The sequence below is a fragment of the Talpa europaea genome (genome assembly GCF_964194135.1).
Source record: "Talpa europaea genome assembly, chromosome: 9".
In the NCBI taxonomy this organism is placed as follows: domain Eukaryota; kingdom Metazoa; phylum Chordata; class Mammalia; order Eulipotyphla; family Talpidae; genus Talpa; species Talpa europaea.
The window spans coordinates 6006881-6027134 of record NC_140076.1 but is presented as its reverse complement, the minus strand read 5'-3'; the positions used below and the strand labels follow the sequence as shown (position 1 = coordinate 6027134).

At 55.8% G+C, this 20254-nt stretch overlaps 1 protein-coding gene across 1 annotated transcript; it reads right to left on the bottom strand.

Annotated features, from left to right (window-relative positions):
- Nucleotides 1-1368: 1368 nt before the first annotated feature.
- On the bottom strand, nucleotides 1369-17987 carry MFN2 (mitofusin 2; the record flags this gene model as incomplete). Its single annotated transcript, XM_084242717.1, has 17 exons — nucleotides 1369-1438; nucleotides 2624-2758; nucleotides 3797-3993; nucleotides 5306-5461; nucleotides 6073-6293; nucleotides 6729-6831; nucleotides 7019-7123; nucleotides 7491-7617; nucleotides 8169-8290; nucleotides 8431-8498; nucleotides 8725-8878; nucleotides 9852-9959; nucleotides 10045-10153; nucleotides 10843-10967; nucleotides 11532-11694; nucleotides 14501-14636; nucleotides 17813-17987. The coding sequence occupies 17 exons, from the start codon at nucleotides 17985-17987 to the stop codon at nucleotides 1369-1371; spliced, it is 2274 nt and encodes a 757-aa protein (XP_084098843.1).
- Nucleotides 17988-20254: the final 2267 nt, after the last annotated feature.

Genomic DNA, 20254 nt, shown 5'->3' with positions numbered 1-20254 from the left:
TTCCATGAGGGTGCCGGATTGTGAGGAGCAGGACAGGGCCCTCCGCGAGTCCCGCCTCTTTCTGGGAGACACCCTGCTGGTTTCTAGTTCTCCTACCTGCGCTGCAGAGGCTACTTGTCCCAGATGGTGAGTGCCCCAGAGACGGGGGCCTGCCCCCACTTCCACCAGTGACAATCCCAAAACTCTACCACAGGGAACATTTCTCCAAGTCTACGCGAGACCACACGCGTCAGCAGGGGGCGCTGGGGAGTGGGGAGGGTGGGAGGATGGGGGTGGGGGGGCGGACAGTGCGGTGGTTTCTCCCCCTCTGGAGCAAGGCAGGAGCAGTGGGGACGTCTCTGAGGGGGCATAACAGGAATGCCACCGTTGGGGGGGGGGGGTTGGGGGCTCTCAGACCCTAAGAGCCCCTCATAGTGAGGTCAAGTGGAGGGCCCAGTTCTGCGCTTACTCGGGTCTCTTTCTTCCACCCTCTTCCCTTCCTCTACCTCCTCTGACCATCCTCACCAAACTGGCTTTCACCAATAATCACACCAGACTGCGAGGGCCGAGGACTGAAACCAGAACAAGGGGCCTATGCAGAGGAGGCAAGTCCTCGCTGGGTGACAGCCCGCGCCCGGACACCCCTCTCCACACACCACCTCCCCTAAGCTCGCTCACGACTCCAGTTGCCTCTGCAGCACCTGTTCTTCCCCGCGTGGCACGAGGCCCGCCTACCCTGAACCCCAAGCGCACGGAGCCCGCCTACCCTGAACCCCAGGTGCACGGAGCCCCGCCACAAGACCATCACCGCCACCACCGCTGCCGCGCTGCGTCCAAAAGGCCGTCAGTGGGACGAAGCATCAAAGCCAAAGGACCGAACGGCCACACGAGCCACAGGCCTGGGATGCGAGCGGCGTCCAGAACTACTGCTGCTGCGGTCTGGGAAGAAAATCCAGCCGTCCCCTAAGGTGGCTTCTCTGCAGGTGTGCACGGGCTGGGTTAGTGTTGCTGGAGGGGGCGTCTGCCTGATACCCAGAAGGGCTCCCCCCTTGACGTCCTGCGATGCTGGGAGACGCCAAGATCTTATCAAGCGGTCAGGTGATTCTCAAATGAACCCGACAGAGCAGAGCAGACCCCACTCCTCGGTACCATGCCGTCTGTAGTTGTCATTTAAAAAACTCTCCTGTAGGGGATGAGCTGGAAGATCTTCCTTCAACAGCAGGCAAAGGTGGGGGAAATAACTAGCGTTTAAGGGTTCGAGACAGTATGAGACAGGGGCACGTTCATTCTCGCCTCAGTGGTGGCAGCAGTGACGGGAGCCACCTGGCCCGGGTGGCGGCCCCCCGAGCAGGCAGCGCCGCCCTCCAGGAAGGCCCCGCCCACGGCCCACTATCTGCTGGGCTGCAGGTACTGGTGCGTGAACATGTTGAGCTCGCTGTCCAACCAACCGGCTTTATTCCTGCAAAGAAATGGCTGCTTTGTAACAGGAACAGCAGCCACAGGGGACACGGCCAGGCGTGCTAGGTGCTGCTCTAGGACACCTGGGCCACGGCCTCACCCTCCAGTAAGACCCACTTTACAGATGAGGACAGTGAGGTCCAGAGGTGAAGCCACTTCCTGGGGGAATCAGTGGGGCAGCAAGACATTGGGTCTCAGGCCCAAATCAGCTTCACTCAGTTTTCCTACCTGCTAAGTGAGGGTCAGGTGCTCACTGTACCCCCATCTCCAAGGCAAAGCTCTGCGCCCAGCACAGGAGTGGGGTGTCCCTAGAAAACAGCTATGGCGGGAGATGGGGCGGGACACATCTGCGTTGTCAGAGCAGGGAAAGTCCACTGGCTGCTGTGGTGCCCCTGGTGCTGACGTCAGGGGCGGGGGCAGGAAGCAGGGTCCTGTGTGCTGATGCTATCTCTGCCCAACGGGCCGGGGACTTCTGCAGGCACTGACACACGCTCTGGGGCTGGGTCATAAAATCTCACTCCAGATCACAGACGACAAGGAGACATAGACAAGCTTGGAGGTCTGCCCGAGCACGCGTGCCGGGAACGAACCCGGGACCCGAATCCTGAGCTGGACCCTCCCCAGAAGCTGCTGACGGAGGCTCTGAGAGCCAGCAGGGTCGGGGTCCCATCCGGCTCTGCTGGCCACCAGCTCCCTCAGCAGCTTTGCTGTGGGGAAAATGCTGAGTCGCCCCTTCCCTCGGCTCAGGGAGGAATGGAGGAGGGTGTGGGGAGTGAGGCCAGGGTGCCCAGCACGCAGAAGACAAGAAAGGACAGCGAACATGCAGAGGTCAGAGGGCAGTGGAGTCAAGTAGCCAGGATTCTCCTACTCCTGGAGGCACTGTCCATCCCAGCAGACTAAGCCTCCGGAGGCCCCAAATTTCCTTCTCATAAAATGAGATTTGACCTTGAAGGGAGATCAGAGGTACCAGTGAGCTGTAGCTCCATGGCACCCTGTGTCCGCAGGGTCCCCTGCAGCACCCCAGGGCAGTGACTGAGTCCTGTTGCGCTGCCAGTGCTGACATCGCCTCTGACCGCAGCAGTCCAGCGGGCTGACACGAGACTGAGCTAAACCCCTGCTAGCGAAGACACAGGCCACTGAGGCCCCGCCAGAGCCCACTGCCCCCAGCCACCGGGGCCAGCCTCACCTGAGCAGCTTTGCTTTGCTCTGAAGTGAATTAAGGACCTCGATTTTCTTGTTCATAGCAGCAATCTCCTGCTCCAGGTTCTCCCGGGTGACATCAACTTGCTGGCACAGGTGAGCAAAGGTCCCGGACAGTTCCCTGTGGGGGACATGGGTCAGCCGGGCCACAGGGCCGTGGTGCAAAAGATCCTCAGCACTTGAACCGACCCAGAGAGGGGCAGCGGCCGGCCCTTGTATCCCTGCTGGTGGCTCTGCCCCACGCCAAGCCTGGCCTGGTAGGTCTTCCCCGCAACCACCAGGCTGTGCACACTGGGCATCATACAGAACAGTGCCAGGCATGGGCACGAGGACCAGGATTAGACTCTGGGGCTGTCAGCTGAGGGAAAGAGCGGCCACTCTTCTCATTGCAATCACCTCATTTTGTAAAAGGAATTGCCAGTTAAAAAAAAAAAAGCCTACCGGGGCCTCCCCTGGTGGCGCAACGGTTGAGCGCTGGGCTGCAAAGCCGCCCGCAACCTCTGCAGCGCCAGTTCGTTCCCCGGCTGCCGGCGAGGGTCCCACATGGCGCAGAGACCCTTCCTGCCACCCGCTGCTCCCTTCAGCAGTGTATTTCGTCTGTCCACCTGTTCTGTTCCCCGCTCTGGCTCTGGTGAATTCTCTCACCCTCCCATGCTTCTGACTGTACCCAGTGCTTGTATAAACAAACAAACAAATAAATCTTAAAAAAAAAAAAAAAAAAAAGCCTACCTCAAATGGCTGAAGAGAAAGAAAAGTTAGACACAGAGTGCCCAGCAAAGGGCCAGTCAGGCAGTGGGCTGACACCGTCGCCTCCCACTGCCCAGATCAGGCAACCCATTCGCAGGCAACCGCAGACGTGCCAGGAGTAATGAATGAGCCATGGCAGAGAATTTCAAAGCCAAGCCCTGCAAGACAAGCCTCCAGTGCTGTCCATCACCTTCCTGGCCTTCCTTTCTCAGGCCCAGAGGCCTGCCCAGCACACAGCTATCCCTGGAGAAATCCCTCTCCTAACCTGGCCCCAACTGGCACTGCACAACCAAGGCCACGGTCATGATGGTTTCTAGGCCATGTGAGAAGGGACGTGGGGCTGACCCACCCAGAGGAAGGCCTAAACCACAGAAGCCAGCGCTGGCCCCTCAGGGCCAACACAGCCACTCACTGCTGGACTTGGTGGCTGCAGTTGGAGCCCGTGTAGCTGATGATGAGCTGTAGCTTCTCGCTGGCATACTCCACAAACTGGCGCTTGAAGGCCCGTTCCTTGGCCTTGGTGGTCCAGGTCAGACGCTCGTAGACATAGAGGAGGCCGTACAGCCCAAAGGAGAGGGCGATGAGCCGCCAGCCCACTGCCTTCCACACCTGCAGAGACACAGAGGTGAGGGGAGCCGCTTGCCATCGTGCCACCTGTCCGCGTGGCCCTTTCGCTCCAGGGATGCGGCGCCCCATTTGTTCTACTCAGAACACCTGTTTCAGTGTCTCCTTTGAACCCACTGAGGCCAGAAAGTCAGGGATCTGCTCTAGTTTGGAGCCCGAGTGGGCCACAGGCCCTGACTTGTGAGACGTGGGCATGCAACGCTCTTAGAGAGAAACACTGGCATCTTCTGAAGAACAGCCATTCGGGGATCACGCACAAGCAGAACCCTACATGCTCCTCCTCGGCAGGAGGAGGTTGGTCTGGTTGGCCACACTTCGGGCCGAGGCAGTGTGGTTACCGCCAGAAAGCACTGAACTCACAGCCAGATATCAAGATGCCTGCCATCTTGGGTGTTGGACCCCCACAAGTTTCTATACACCTGTTTCCTCTCCAAACAGGCAAATGGTCTCCACCCAGTTCCCAGGGTTGTCGGGGTAGGACGAGACACCGCACATCATCGCTAGGTGTCCGCGTCTCGGGGAATAACCCGTTGCCAGCTCACCACTTACACGAGACCCAGAGCACCATCTGCAGACCCAGGAGAGGGCCTCAGCTGTGCCCACCCCAGTCGGACGAGCTGAAGAATCCCTGGCCCTTTGGTTAGGTCACATCCTGCCACCTTCACGCACCAAATGGCTGTGACAGAGCAAAGCAGCTCACCTCAAAAAAGTTCAAGGTATAAGTTATTGTGTCTAGTGTGGCCTGGTCAGGATGTGGGGAGCATCCCAGTTATTAAGAGAGCAATCTCAGGCCTTGGGTAGCAAGGCAAGACAAGGAAACCAGGAGATGGAGAGACAAGGGGTGAAGGCCTGACTTGGCCTCTTTTTGTCTTAAGTCCTTACAAGTTTTGCTCTCCATTCCCTCACTGACAAATGAGAAACTCCTGGTCATGTCCACCCCTCAGAACCCAGGTTTGTCCATTTCTCAGGTCAGTTCCTTATTCATCACCTAGTACAGGACCCACAGGGGAATGACCAGGGCCGTCAAAGCAGACAACGCCAGAGTTCAAATTCTAGTCGGGTGACTTTTGCAAGCTCAACAGAGATGGTCCCCACCGTGGAATGGGAACAGTGCTATCTGGAGGTCAGGTTACACAGATGGATGTCAGAGGACAAAGGCTGCTCCCCAAGAGATCACATGGGTGAGAAAGGTGTCAGTGGATGTGAAGGCCACTGGGAAGGTCTGGGCAAACACAGGGACTCCGCCAGAACTGGGCCCCTCAACCCCAAGCCTCCCCCAGCAGGGCTTGTCACTGACCACGCCTCCAACAACAAGAATGCCCATGGAGGTCCTGGATGTCAGGGAGGCCAGGCCGGTGACCATGGAAACCATGAGCTCCTCTTGGGTGAGCGAGCCCTGTGGCAGCGGGGGCATGCTGGGGTTGGCGGGTGTCAGAGGCATGGGACGCTGAACCTGTAGAGAAATGGGGGGTGAGGGTGAGGACAACACAGGAAGTCTCACTCCTGCACTCCTCAGTGGCCCTCAGGGCTAGGAATCCTGCAACAGGGACACAGAGAGTGACTCCTCAATTTCCAAAGGGCAAAAAGAGGGGAAAAGAACATTGCGTGCAGCAAAGAACAGAAGCTTCACAACAGCCCCAAAGATGGGTGCTGGGGGAGACCAAAGGCGTGCGAGTGGCCTGAAGGCTCGGCAGGCCCAGGGCGTGGGCCGTGGGCGAGCACCATGCACGCAGCCACTCAGTGGCACAGAGATGGGGGTTTTACAGTCTGAATTTTAAAACGCTCCCACAGCAGTAGATGGATACACATGCCATATGCCACCTACATTCCCTAGCTACACACTTTAACAAGAACCAGAGAAATATATGGCCGGTACTTGTAATTTCACGAATACTAGTGCTTAGCATGAGGCCAGGCTGCTTTGTGGCCAAAACCGTGGCCATGGTGCACTGCATGTGGCACACAAGCCACAGTGCCGGACATCGGGGAAGCCCTGCAGAAGTGATGTGTCGGAGGCAGGTGAGCTGTGCTCCCCGATGCCCGAGGGCGAGGGAGTCTGCTTGCCTGGTCGTTATAGCCCATCAGGGCCCGGCGGCTGTTCTTGGGGCCCAGGAACCTATTCACCAGCATGGTCCACCCCAGGGAGAAGTGGAACTCGATGTCCTCCTGGAAGTCAGCACACAGCTTGTCACAGTTCAGGTCGTAGCTGAGGGAGAAGCACTGCCGAGGGATCAACACGTCTATCTGACTCCGCACGGCAGCAGGAAGGAGGGGTTTCAAGCCATCTGTCAGGAACGGAACAGGGGACAGCATATCAGCAGCAGGGGACAGCACATCAGCTCAGGCCTGGGTACGGCAGTGCCAGCTCTCCAAATGGGGGCCGCACCAGTTACCGCCAAAGATGCTGGCAGCCCTACCCAGAAGGCAGGTCTGGATGAGAAGGCGCACACTCAGGGCAGGCAGGCAGCTCTTCTCAGGGGTGCACAGGCTGAGGGTCCACAACTGCTGACGCACTGGCCTCATTGGGTTTAAGGAACAGGCCCTATTCTGAGCCCCGCGGTAACCCAAGACAGTTTATGTGTGCAGTGAACCCACGACATACCCCAGAACCTAAAGGTATTGAGTTGACTCAAAAGGTGACAGACAAGGAAAGGTCATTTTTCTGCAGATCGGTATGTGGGTAGCCGGGTGTTCAGGTCCCAGCCCACGTGCAGACTGACCTATCATCTCCTGCTGCATGGTCTGCAGGGAGCTGGTGACGGCCGTGGAGCAGCGGTCAGACATGTTTCGGCCCAGTCCTTCCTCTATGTGGCGGTGCAGTTCCTGCAACCAGCATAGAGAGGTCAGAAGCAGCAGCATCCTCCTGAGGGTTTCTTTTACAGAACCAAAGGAAGAGGAGACCCCCGAGGCTGGTCAGCCCGCGTCCCAAGACTGAGGAGTCTCCCCAGCAGCCTAAAGGAATTAAAGGGGGAGGGCGGCCTGCAAGAGCACGTACTGCTCACTGACTCACGTTCTTATAGACCTTGAGGACGACTGGGGAAGGGTGGAAATCCATCTGGTACTCGTCCACCAGCACGGAGAGGCGCCTGATCTCCTCGGCCATCGCCGTGGATACCTGCAGCCGGAGGAAGCGCAGCGGAGTGTCAAGGAGAATGTGGTGCTGCAGCACCGGGGGTCCCTAGCCCCTCTGTACTCTCTCTCCAACCAGTAGCATCCTCGGCTGCTGGAGTGTACGCTTTTGAGGCGGGAGGGATGTCAGAGACTGGCGGATCGAACACTCATCCTAGATGAGGAGGCGGCAGAGGAGGGGGACACGCCCGGCTCACATGTGGGCAGTGGAGCCCAGGAGAGCTCTGCCCGCTCCACCAGGCCCATAACTTCCTGCTGGAAGGCTGAGGAGGCCCTGAGATGAGGCTGGCTGCTTTTTTACTTTTCCGGCACCGCCAACCCATCTCTGCAGCCACTTCCTCCCTACTCCTCACCTGCCTTTCGACCTCCTCCGTTATCTGTTTAATCCGAAGTTTGTAGTCCTGCGCCAGGAGCTCCAGCTGTTTGTCAATAAACCTCAGTCGCTCTTGCCGCTCTTCACGCATTTCGAGGCAGTAAACCCTGAGAGAAAGCGCTGGTTGGAGGACATGGCTTCCCCTCACCAAGCACACCCATTTCACGACCGCGGTTGCCTGTGAGGAACGGGCAGCGATGCTGGACCAGGAGCTCAAGAATCAAAGGGTGTTTAACATTTTTTCCTGGTGTTTTACTTTTTGGTGTTTTACTTTAACTTTTAAAATAATATAAAGCAAACACGGTTGGTTCTGTGTGGTGGAAACGAGGTGGTCTTACACTGTCTGCTATACTTTTCCTACATTTTAATTTTTTCCAAAAAAGCAAGTTTTCTTTCTACCTTTAACATGTTTTGCCTCCGATTCTGAGAAGGGCCCTGGGCTGAGGCCTCCAACATGGGCTGTGTGGGCGGCATGTGGGGCCACGACCAGGAAGTAGAGGGGCACCCACAGCCTCCTCAGCAGGTGCCCCACAGTGACCAACCATGGTCTTCTGGGAACCCAGACTCACACTTTGGCAGGGCTCCAAGTCCAGCCTGTGCCCAGCCCAGGGCTGGCGCCTCCCAGCACTGCCCTCCGCCCGCCGTCTCCGGTCCTTACCGCTGCTCCTGAGCAGCGATGTGCAAAGAGTCCATGATGAGGCGAACTGCCTCGGCTATTTGCTTGGCCCGGACTGTGTGCTGCTCAAATTTGGTCTTGACTGCAGACTGGGAGATGCACTCCTGCAAGGACAAGAGGTGCTGGGAGGCAGAAGCCACCAGAGGTCGTGGCGGGGGAGGGGGCTCTGGCTTTCACTGCCAAGGACGTGCTGGTGAGAGATGGGGAGGCGCAGAACCAGCAGCTTCCAGAATCAATGACTCACCTCAAACCTCCTCTCAAAATTCTGAAACTCAAACATCCTCACTTGAAAGCCTTCGGCAAGAGCGCCCCCTAGGAGAATTACACCACGTTAGTCAGGACACAAGCGGCAGATGAAAATGGTGAAAAAATTCCCTGTTGCCTAGTCAACTGGCCACTGCTGGGAGCAAAGAGGTTCTCCCTAGAGGCTCATAGCACCACCTCGTTCTCAGAACCACTACCCACTGGCTGACTTAGCATTGGACCAAGTGACTCAAACAGCCAGGAAAAGGAGTAAAGAAGCGAGTTCCCACGTCACCTCCTTCAGGCATGCCCTGGGCCTTCTGGATACGGGCGTTGAGCACCTCCTTAGCAGACACAAAGAAGATGCGGTCTCCGGCCTGGCCTCGATCCACCACGCCCAGCTCATCCACCAAGAAGCTGGTACAACGCTCCATATGCTGCCGCCGCACCTGCAACCCAAGCAGAGGGGTGGATGTGGCCAGGGTGGGGTGCTGGTCAGCCCCCACCGCCTCTTTTCTAAAGAACAGGTAACCTGCACATGGTGCAGTGCTTGCCAGGTACAACACCTCTGTTCTCCAGCCACCTGCACCCAGACCCGAAGTCATGGGGCTTCCCAGGGTACAGCAGGCTACATGTGTTTCATATACGTTCAAGCAGAAAGGCCCAAACGGGCCCCAAACTGCCTCCTGTTAGGGTCTATGCAGCATTTCACTTTGAGGCCCAAGAGAAAGGAACCTGGGGGTCAAGACCTTAACCTGGGCTCCTCACCCCACAAGCTGAGGGCTCCAGGGCCAGGAAGTACATGGGCACCGGCAGGAAACCCCTTCCAGCTCTGAAGTCCCAGTGCTTCACCCCTAGAACTTAAAAATGCCAATAGCCAGCTGTGGACATGCCCCGTGCCTGCACTTTTCTCAGTGTCAACAGATTTCATCCTTGCTACATCTGTCTCTCACAGGTGAGGAAGTCAAATTTCCAGAAAGGTTAAGGAATTTGCCAGAGCCCCACAGTCCAGCCTGCTGGCTGCACACCTTATCATCCTCTGTCACCACCTGTTACTCCTTTTACTTTCATCTCACATAGAATTTTGACTTGTCAGTTAGACAATTACTCATCAGTCCTCTTTCAACCTTTGCTGGGCCTCTTCCTAAAGGTGAGCCTGTTCTGTATTGACTTATTTAGGAGGCAAAGTGAGCAGTGGCCCAGGGGATGTAGGGGGAGTTCACACCTGAATGCAAGTTCTCACAGAACGGAGACCTGGGAGAAGCAATGGGAGGAACGCTGCTTTGAAGGAGTTTTTAAAGTCATCAGGCAACACCTCAGGGACCCCAGGGAACACTGGGGATATCTGCAGAGAAATTCACTCCAGCAGAACCGTGTGACACCTCTCTTTGGGGGCATCCCCCCCAATCAGGAGGCACCCACCTCCTCCATGTACTCGGGCTCCGAGGCGGACGCGTCCCAGCGGTTGTTCAGGATGAAGATGTTTGGGCGGGAGAGGCGCTCGCTCACCTTGTGGAAGAACTGCTTTTCCTGTTCAGGGGGAAAGACCATGGTGGAGGTGGGGCCTTGCCAGCCACGGCCCCAGGAGCGTGGAGCACAGCGCAGCGGGGGTTACCGTCTGCATGAGGGTGGACTCCGAATTGGCCACCAGAACAAACACGTCAGCGTCCAGGCAAAACTTGTCAATCCAGCTGTCCAGCTCTGTGGTGACATCGATGCCAGGGCTGGGGGCAAGAAGGCAAACACCCAATGGGCGCACACAGCCTGGGCCCTCTCCTCCCAGCTAAGAGCGACCTGAGGCATCAGGCAAAGGTGGGGAGACTTCATGTGACAGGGGACTGAAACCAGGCCTGGCCCGAGATGGGGGGATTTGTGCTTTTTACTTCATAAGTTTCCATCTTGTGTGAAAATGTGCTTTTTGCCCCATGCATTTATCTATCACTTTTACAAAAACCTGATCTGTCATTTCACTTTGGGGATATATAACTAGAGGCCAGTTTTGTCTTCCTGTGAGTCCAGTGAGCACGGTAGTATTGTACTCCCTGGTATCACCACCTGTCCACAAAGTAGGGGTAACATGTTCCTTCAAGAAATATAATACAACGTGGACCCACCATCACCAGCTCCCCCTCTGACACTCATGCTAGCACTGGGTTGAGGCTGAGAACTTTCCCAACTTTTTAGTCCCCTCCTAGCCCTCTACAGACCATCACTGGGACATCTTCATGCCAACAGAGACGGTGACCAGACCCTGGAGGAAACCCAAGATGCAGGGGGCTTTGCTGGAGCCAGCGTTAAGCAGAGCAACAACAGGGCCCAGGGTGCTGGCCTGGATTATCCAGATATGGAAGGCTGGTGCTTCCCCCTGCCCCCCCACCGTGTGGCACGCCTATGGAGGCGCCGTCCCACTTACCTGTCCATCAGCACAAGATCATCCTTCAGAAGTGGGCACTTGGAGTTGGGCCACATCACGCTCACCAAGCTGCCTGCGTGCAGCTGCTCGTCCTGGTGCAGCGCGTGCGCCAGCTGGTTCACGGTCTGTCGGGAGGAGAGAAGGAAGATGGCGGCTGCAGCATAGGCGCCAGGCAGACTTCCTGTGCTGCCCGCCTGGCACAGGGGCCTGAGCCCACCACCCAACCTGCTGCCCCTTTTCTTTCATGTCTCGCCTGAGAAGAGCTGGGAGCTATTCTAAGAATCAGCTGATCTTTGCTGTTCTTAAGCTTTTTTCTTGAATGTCACCCTACAGCTCGGCATGTTGTGTTCACGCCTCATGAACCGAAATGAGCCTCTGGCCCCCAACAAGAATGCAACCGGCACTCAGAGAAATAAAAACGCGCCCGCCCCCAGCACGTGTGTCAAAGTCACAGGACTGGGGTATGGCCTCCTGGCAACAGCCCGAGAAAGAACACCGCGGAGGGGCAGGTGAGCGGCTGGCAGCGCACCAGGGCCAGTCTCCTGACTCTGGAGCCCAGGTTCTTCCTCGAGGCGCCCAGCTGCCAACTGCCAGGTCAGAACAGGCTCCCTGCGTTCTAGCGCAGGGCGCTGCCCTCCCCCGAGGCTGTGCCGGTGGCCAGAGCAGGCCGGGCCCCCAGGCGCTCTCACCTTGACGCTCCTCTTCTCCTCCGAGCCGTCCGTGAGGAGGAAGGCCTCGTGGCCGTCTGTGCCCTCCACCCGCAGGAAGCAGTTGGTCGTGTGGCCAATGCCAGAGGGCAGGACCTTGTCCCAGAGCATGGCGTTGATCACAGTGCTCTTCCCGTTGCTCGTCCTGCAGGGACACAATGCCAGTCAGTGGGTGCCGACACCCGAGCTTAGGACTCTCCCCATGAGGTTCCCGGTCTGGAAGAACAAAGCCTGGCCTTCGGCTGCGACATCTGTGCCCAGACAGGCAGCGTGGGTGCTGCCTTTATGAAAACAGATAGACACCTCCAGCCGGGGCCTGGCACGTGCTCCGGGCCATCACTACAAACCGACCTGCTGGGGCTGCCGGCGCACGCGCCCCCAAGTCTTAGTGAGCAGTTACCATCCCTGCCCATGAAGGCAATTTCCCTGCTCTCCTTCCAGCATGCTCTTCTTCACACACGAAGCTCCACCCCGGTGTGACTGCCTGACACAGGCGCCATCGCTGCAGCATTTCCACCACACCCTCTACTCAGCAGGCTCTCTGTCCTGGCTGCTATGCATAAGCGAGGTGAAAATGAAGCAACGGCAGCCTGGAGAAGCTGAGGCCACACCCGGGGCCACAGGTCACCAGGACAGCTCCGGTCCTTCGGATAACAGCCACACACCACACAGCTTCCAACCAGTCCAGACACCTGTCTTTGAAGGTGCTGTGATGTATTTGTCTTTCTCTCCAGTCCCTGGCACAGAGTGCCTCAAATCCTTGGAATTTCCTGAGTGGTAGGAGTCTTTTCTCATTCCTAAGGAGTCCCCTTTGAGCACACCTGAGCTGAAGTTAAAGAGGTGACTCAGGGTGGGGCCCCCACACAGCCCAGGGGTGGGACTGATCAGCAGAAAGACCGGTGACTAGGACTAGAACTTTCAGCTCCACTTATCAACCTCTCAGAGAAAAGGAGGGGGCTGCAGGCGAAGGGCCAATAAAACACTTGAACATAGATGTAATGAGCTTTAGGGCTGATGAAGGCATCATGTGAAGGAGGGGTGGTACACCCCAGTTCCACGGGGACAGAAGTGCCTGTGCTCAGTACCCTGCTGACCTCACCCTCTTTGTCTGGCGAATCATCTGTGTCCTTTATAACATCCTTTATAATAAACTAGTGGGCCTCCCCGGTGGCGCAGCGGTTGAGCGCTGGCTTGCGAAGCTGCCCGCGCCTCTGCGGCGCCGGTTCGATCCCCGGCTGCTCCCCGGCCACCGGAGGAGGGTCCCACATGGCGCACAGACCTCTCCTGCTGTCCGCTGCTGCCCTCAGCAGTGTACTTTGGTCCTTCTGCCTGCTCTGCTCCCGCTCTGGCTCTGTGAATTCTCTCACCCTCCTGTGCTTCTGACTGTACCCAGTGCATGTATAAACAAAAAACAAATAAATAAATAAAACATGCTTCTATAAAAATAAATAAATAAATAAATAAACTAGTACGTGAAAGTAACTATTTCCCTAGCTCTATAAGCCTTTCGAGCAAATTAATTGGGCTCTAGGAGGGGGTCATGCAACCTCTAATTTCTAGCTGGTCATTAGAGAAGCACAGGTGACAACCTGGATGTCTTAGTGGCATCTGAAGTCGGGGTTGAGGCACTGTTTGCAACTGAGTCCTTAAACTGTGGGATCTGAAGCTGTCTCTAGGCAGATAGTGTCAGAATTGAGGTAAATTTGCAGGAAAGTTAAATGCATAGTCGCTGTCTGCCGAGAATAGCTTCATGGTGTAGAAGATGCTCTGGGGGGCCTGCTGGGCCTTGAAGTGAAACAAGAAGCTCTGAGGGCCAGGACTAGAGACATCTCAGAAGAACAGATGGGGGAAAGGCTTATGACGCTGGCTTTGTCAACTGTTTCTTCGTTAAGACACCAAAAGTACAGGCAGCAAAGTTTGAACAGATACAACGGACTCCAGCAAAATGACACACTTCTGTGCATCAAAGGACACACTCAGCAGTCCAAGGCCAAGCAGAGCGGGAGACGATAACCACAAACCACATATCTGATAAGGGGCGAATATCCAGAATCCAGAAAGACCTCCTACAACTCCAAAACACCAAAAAGAGTCGAAAAAGATACACCAATAGTCACCGAGCACAGAAGATACTCAGAAACTCTCACCCCAAGACCACAGACCTCCGCGGGGAGGGCGGATACCAAGGGAACAGAAAGCACGTGCTGGGAGGGCACGGGGCGCTGGAGCCCTGTGCACTGCTGGGCATTGCTACAGACAACGGCACGGTGGGTCCTCAAAAAAAAAAAAAAAAAAAGAATTAGCGCGTGTTCCAGTCAATGCCCGCAAACTCTGCCAGCAGGTCTCAAGCAGACACCTGTACACCCGAGTTCACAGCATTGTGCACAACAGCCCAGGAGGAAGCAACTCAAGCGCCCGTCTAGGATGAAGGGAGAGAGCATGGTCTAGATGCACCCCGGAATATGAGTTCATCTTAAAAAGGAAGGGGACTCTGACACCTACACCGTGAACACTGCGGACTTTCTACTTAAAATAAGAGAAACAAGCCAGCCACAGAGACACAGACAGCCTGACTCCACTGACAGGGGGAGTCTCGAGACACCAACTCACACAGACAGAAACTAGGATGTGGCTGCCAGGACGGCAGGGAGGAGGAAACGGGGCGCTTTCGTTAGGGAAGAGCTTCAGTGTTGCCAGATGAGAAGGTTCTAGAGATGGATGGCGGCACAACGTGAATGCACTCACCACTACTGACCTGGACACTCAGAACTGGCCAAGACGGTACATTTTATGCTGTGTGTATTTTACAATTAAAAACAAGAAAACAAGCAGGAGTGTGATGAGTTCTAAGGCACAGCAGCTGCTCCCGACTGGGGTGCTTAGACTGTGACCCAGCACTTCCCCTGCCAGCCAGGAAGAGAGACGAGAGATGTGAGGGTCTCAAGACTCACCGGCCAAAAAAAGCCACTTTCATGTGCCGCCGGGCCAGCACCTCGCTGATGCCCCGCACTTTGGAGAGGTAGCCTTTGACATCCACAACCTGCTCTTCGGTGGTAACCGGGTCCAGTTCTGCATTCCTGTAGGTGTCTGGAGGAGACAGAGGAAGTGCGTCACTACGTGGTCAAGGGAGCTGCAGACTCCCCAGTCGGGAAGGCCCGTGCCACCCCTGCCGTCACGGGCTCAGGGCCCAGGTCCACAGCGGTGGCTGCTGCAGTGGCTGAGACCACGGCGGGGAGCGAGACGGCTCCAGTGCAGGATTGCTGGTCCCACTCCCAAGCTCTGTGACCTCAGGCCAACGAGCCGCTCTGGGTCTTAGTTTCCTCACCCTGAAAACATGGGTGCCTACGTCAAGCAACTACTTTGAGGATAAAATGAATTCAAACACAGCAAGTGCCAAGGATGGCGGCTGGCACGTGGTGAATGGTGAATGGTAACTGCCATTTACTTACATATATTTACTTAATAACAAAGCTACTCAACAAAATACAAAGTTCTCACCACATCCAAGCCCTGATCACTTTTCAAACACAGCCTCATTTAACCCCCACAGTCAGGTCAGAGTGAAAGGCAGAGGCAGGACTTGAACCAGGCAGCCTGGCTCGGGAGCAGCTCTTACCCACACTGGACATTTTCCAAAGACCCTTCCTGGTCAGTCCCAGGCTGCCTCCTGCCTCATAGCCATGTTGCCCCACCCCACACCCGCCACGCCGCCTCATCGATCTGGGTTTCACTCAGTGCTGCCCTCACCGCACCCCCACACGCCAGCTCACTCACTCTTTGCCTCAGGTATAGCCTGGAGTTCACAGCCCCCAGGAAGCTTCCCTGGCCCCCCAACAAGACTCAGGCCCCTTGTCTGTGCTCCTCGGCACTGGACTCACTGAGTAGAAGCCTCTAGCTTGCCATCTGCTTCACAATGCCCCATCCCGGCAGCCAGCAGGTGCGTATCTGCTATGCCAGCGGATACCAGGGCCACTGCCAGGCTGCTCTCCAAGGCTCCTGACCAGCAGATGACAAATTATCCCTGATGGAAGCAACTGAGCAAGACCCTGCCCCTCCCATCTAGGACTTGTACCAGGAAGGCAATAGCTGGCTGCAGAGCAAGTGGGGGTTTGCCTCGCAGCTCACACTTGTGCACAGAACTAAATGTTTGTGTCCCCTCATGTGAGAACTGATGGTATGATGGCACATGAAGGCCTGGGCCTGCCAGGTCCTGACAGCAGAGCCCTCATGGGTGGGATCTGTGCCCCTGCCAGCTCTTGGTCCTGTGGTTACATGTGAGACCACAGGAAAGTCACAGCCTCAGCAGTGCGTTCTCAAGACACCAAATCTGCCAGCACCTTGATCTTGAGCTTGACAGCCTCCGTAACTGTGAGCAGTAAAGATGTTGCTTACAAGCTGCCTAGTCTAACTTCGGTTATAGCAGCCCAAGTGGACTGAGACACTTGCGAGCCACTGGGTGGACAGGCCCCAAGCCTGAATATGCTCCCAAAGCATCCGGGCACCAGTGGCATTTCAACGCCTGCCTGTAAACATCCCCTTCAGCTGGTGCCATGAAAGGAAGGGTCTGAGGCAAGAGGCCTCCCCACGTCCACCTGTTGACCCAGCAGCATTCCTCCCTTGCTGGGCACGGGGGCGTGGCCTTCCAATGTACCTTGGAGAGAGCCGGCTCTCGGTCATGTGACCACATTAAAAGAAACAGCCAGTGGGCTGACAAGCTCTCCCAACCTGTCCTTTCAAGAACAATTCCAGACAGTAACCATCCCCTCCCCTAGCCAGGGCAATCCCAAACAGTTCCTGATGACCCCAGCTCTTTCTCTTTCAGCCCCCCAACAGGAAAGGCCTCCTATTTCACAAGGGAAATCGAAACACCCACCCCACGCCATCACACACCACCTTCACCAAGCACCTGCTCATCCCCAGCGCTATCCGAGTGAGGCGGCATCATGGAGGGCTGGTCTGGGCTCTGGGGGGCACTGGTCTGCCCCATCTCTGCCAGCCCAGGGTCAGGCACTCCAGAGCAGCTGCTCTGGTCACTATAAGTGGGTAGTGACCTGGAATGTCAACTCCAATTCCATAACTTTACAATTTGGACTTTCAAATTTAATACCTAGCGAGCACCTCTTCCAGCCGCAAGCACCAGGCCCAGGGCAGGGCATGGCCTTAGCCTACCTGGCTGCTATAACAAAATACCACAGACTGGGAGCCTTATACACAACAGCAAGGTTCCACTCAGTTGTGGAGGCCAGAAGTCTGAGGTCAGGGTGCCAGCCTGGCAGGGTGAAGGTCCTCTTCCATGTGTCAGACTTTCCCTTGTAACCTCATATGGCACAAGAGAGCTGGGGAGTTTACGGGATTTTTTTTTTCAAAGGCACCGTCTTTCACAAGGGCTTCATCCTCATGACCTAAGCACCTCCCAAAGACCCCTCATTGTCATGGTGGGCATTAGAATTCAACATGAGAATCTGGGGGGAACACACACATTCAGACCACAGTGCTGGACAAATGCTCTTCCTCTAAAGGGAGCCCTATCTAGCAGGCCAGCATGCAACACACCAGCAAGCCAAGCCGCTCTAGAGGAGAGAAGTGGGTCCTTGCGCCTGCGCCACTGAACTTCTCAGGTTCTGCAGACTTGAACTGGAAAATCTCTGCTTTTACATGAGCAGAGGGAGGGAACCAAGGGAGGGAACCAAGGGAGGTTCTTTTACAAGGGAGGGAACCAAGGGCCGATAAGACTCAGTTACTGGGTCTCATTGACCATCTCCAGGGAGCATTCTGGAGAGGGAGCCCAAGAAAGCTCCCTGAAAGGCACTGAGATCGAGGGGTCCAGACAACCGTTCCCCTTGCCGACAGGGACGAGGCAAGAGGCTGGCTCAAATTAGCAACTAGTGGAAAAGGTGTGGGTGACGTGAGTCGCCTATTCATAGTCCTGTTGCCAATCTAAAAATATCAGAGAGAACACCCTGGTCAGGGGACGACCAACACCCAGCAGAGCCTGGTGTCAATGGTGGCCAAGAAAAACACCTGTGCTCTGAGTCAGAGGCACCTGGGTACAGCCCAGCAAGAGCCACCTAGTCTTCATGACTAGACGAAATAGAACACGTGGAATCCTTAAGAGAGAGCTTCTTGCTTTTCTGGCCTGACCTCCCTGGAGCCCGGTGCCACAAGATCCCAAGAGCAGGGCTGCACCTCCGAACCCCAAATCCTGCCACTTAAGTATCCAAACTGAGAGGAGGGGGCCTGGCTCAGCAGGTTGCCTGCCTCACCTTCGAGGAAGGCAGCGCTCTCCTGAATGTAGGCCCCGAGCTGCTCAAAAATGCCATTGATCTTCTTCTTGGCGGTGACGAAGTGCTTGAGCGGGGAAGCGTTCACCTCAGCCATGTGTCTCTTATCCTTCTTGACCGCGACGATGGAGTTGCATCGAGAGAAGAGCAGGGACATTGCGCTGCAAGAGAAAACCACGGGATTGAACCCGGGGCACCCAACTGGGTATTGCTTAGTGGTGTGGCGGGGGATTGGGAGCAGCACTAGGGCCCACCAAGAACACGGGGCCCTCCAGGACTAGATCGGGGGTCATGAGTTAAGATCCAGCATCTCAAGAGCAGGAAGGGCCCTCTGAGAACACAGCCCAGTCACCGTCACACAGTGTGGGCACTGAGACACCTGCGCAGGACCCTCAGTCCAGGCCCAGCGCTGGTGGTCCTTTGCCTCACGACAGGGAGGAAGCACCAGGTCACACACAGAGTCTTAGGCAGAAAAGCAGGTCAGAAGCCCCCTTTATTTCCTGCCCATCACCCACCTGAGAAAAGGCAGCAAACAGTGAAAGCAAAGAGACGTTCAAGGTCAGTTGACGCTCCCCACTCTCCCCCGCTGTTCCCAGGCCCCAGTGGCCCTAATTCCTGACAGGTTTTGGTTTTTGTTTTAGTACGAAGGGAACAAGGCAGGGTGATCCTCAAGTAAGAGCGGCCTAGTTCTACAATTGACTTAAAAACATGTATTGATCTTTCTTATATACGTGTGCACTATAGCAAACTTGGAACCATAGGGGAAAAACATCCATAACCCCACCAAGCTGGGAGCACCACTGTTAATTCTGTGTTTAGTGCCACGGTCTGCTTTTCCGTGGGTGGCTGTCTTACTGTCTCTCAATCACACACACATCTTTGTAGCCAATTTTCTTTCAGCAGCAAGAACACCCTGGGGGCTGTGAGATGGGACTCCAAAGTCCTAGAGATCTTTGATCAAAGTCAAGAGGAAGGCAGATGAGAGAGGGTGGCACCCAGGTGTGGCTGCAAGTCCCTGGTCCCCAGGGTGGACTGCTCTACAGAGTCAACCCTGGACAGAGCTGCTTCCTTGGCAGGGATCTTAGATCCTGGGAAGTCAAAGGTAAAGCATGTGCCCAGCTGTGTGCCTGGCTCTACCCTCTCCAATACCCAGCAAGTTCCTTCGGCTACTCTTCCACAGACACCCTAACCACAGCACCTTCATCTCTCCACCTGCCCTGCTGCTGCTCTCTCTGGGAGACAAGAGGCACAGCTCGCAAGTGAGTACACACAGAAACCTCTGATGGGTGCTGGATAAGTTTCTGTGAAGGAGAAAGAACATCTGGAAAAAGTGCAGTTCCTGAAATCTGGCTCTTCAGAACTGCCCCAAAGAGTAGGCAGAAAAGACAGACCCACAGGGAAACAGGAGTCTACGTCTTTTGCCTAACCCTACAAATTATTTTGTGACTTTCAGGCTCTCTGGGGAGATGGGCGACCATATGTCCCTTTGTTCTTTCCTCCTCAGCAAAACACCACAGCTGTGAGATTGTCTTAGCATGAAGGCCGTGCTTTAATAGGGCCATGCTTAAATAAGAAAAACAGCAGACAGCTGAGATGGGGAACTGGGAAGAAAGTTCCATTTGTTCCTCCAAAGCAGCAAAGGAGTGCACAGAACCAGACTGCCATGGCCCAGCAGGAAAGATCCTCACAGAAAAGAGGGTGCAAGCAGCTGCAAGGGAGCCAGCAACAGGAGGAGGTCTGGGAAGGGCGTATGCAGCCCTGCAGATGAGTTTGTGGAATCAGAGCTGGGTTCAAACACGACTGTGCTATTTTGGGGCTGGGCAAACCCCAGCTGATTATTTAACTTCAGAACCTTAGATTCTACGGGTATACAGGTGTGCCGCTGTGAGAAAACAAAAACCACCACCAGCGGTGTGCTAGAGTACAGCCTGAACTCAAAGGCAGCGTGATGACAGGGCATGAAACAGCAGCAGCAATAAACCACCAGCACCAGACTCTCCCCACGAACACCCAGCCTGCGGGGAAGGGCAGAAGCTACTCTACTAGCAGGGCCACAGCGCCCAGCCCCAGCACCCCGCCCACTGCCACAGGGGTGGAATAAATAGGTCTGCTCAGGGGTGCGGTTCAGCAGCGCCCAGTGCCAGAGGTGACTCGCTTGCAGGTAGCACATTTCGAGAGCAGCTGGGCTTTTGGAGGCAAATGCGTTTAAGTTCTGGGTATTGCAGCCCAAAGGATTTGAAACTAAAAGTCAGTGCTCAGTAAGTACAAGATTCAAGGGCATGCACACTAGTAACACCTCAGTGGCTCAAGGTTACAAGGTCTGCCAGAGTCCAGCTGGTCCAGGAGTCCATCTGCTACTAACATTCCCTAGCTGACCACTGCCTGCCCCAAACCTCTTCCCTCTTGTGAGGAACCCACCCCCCA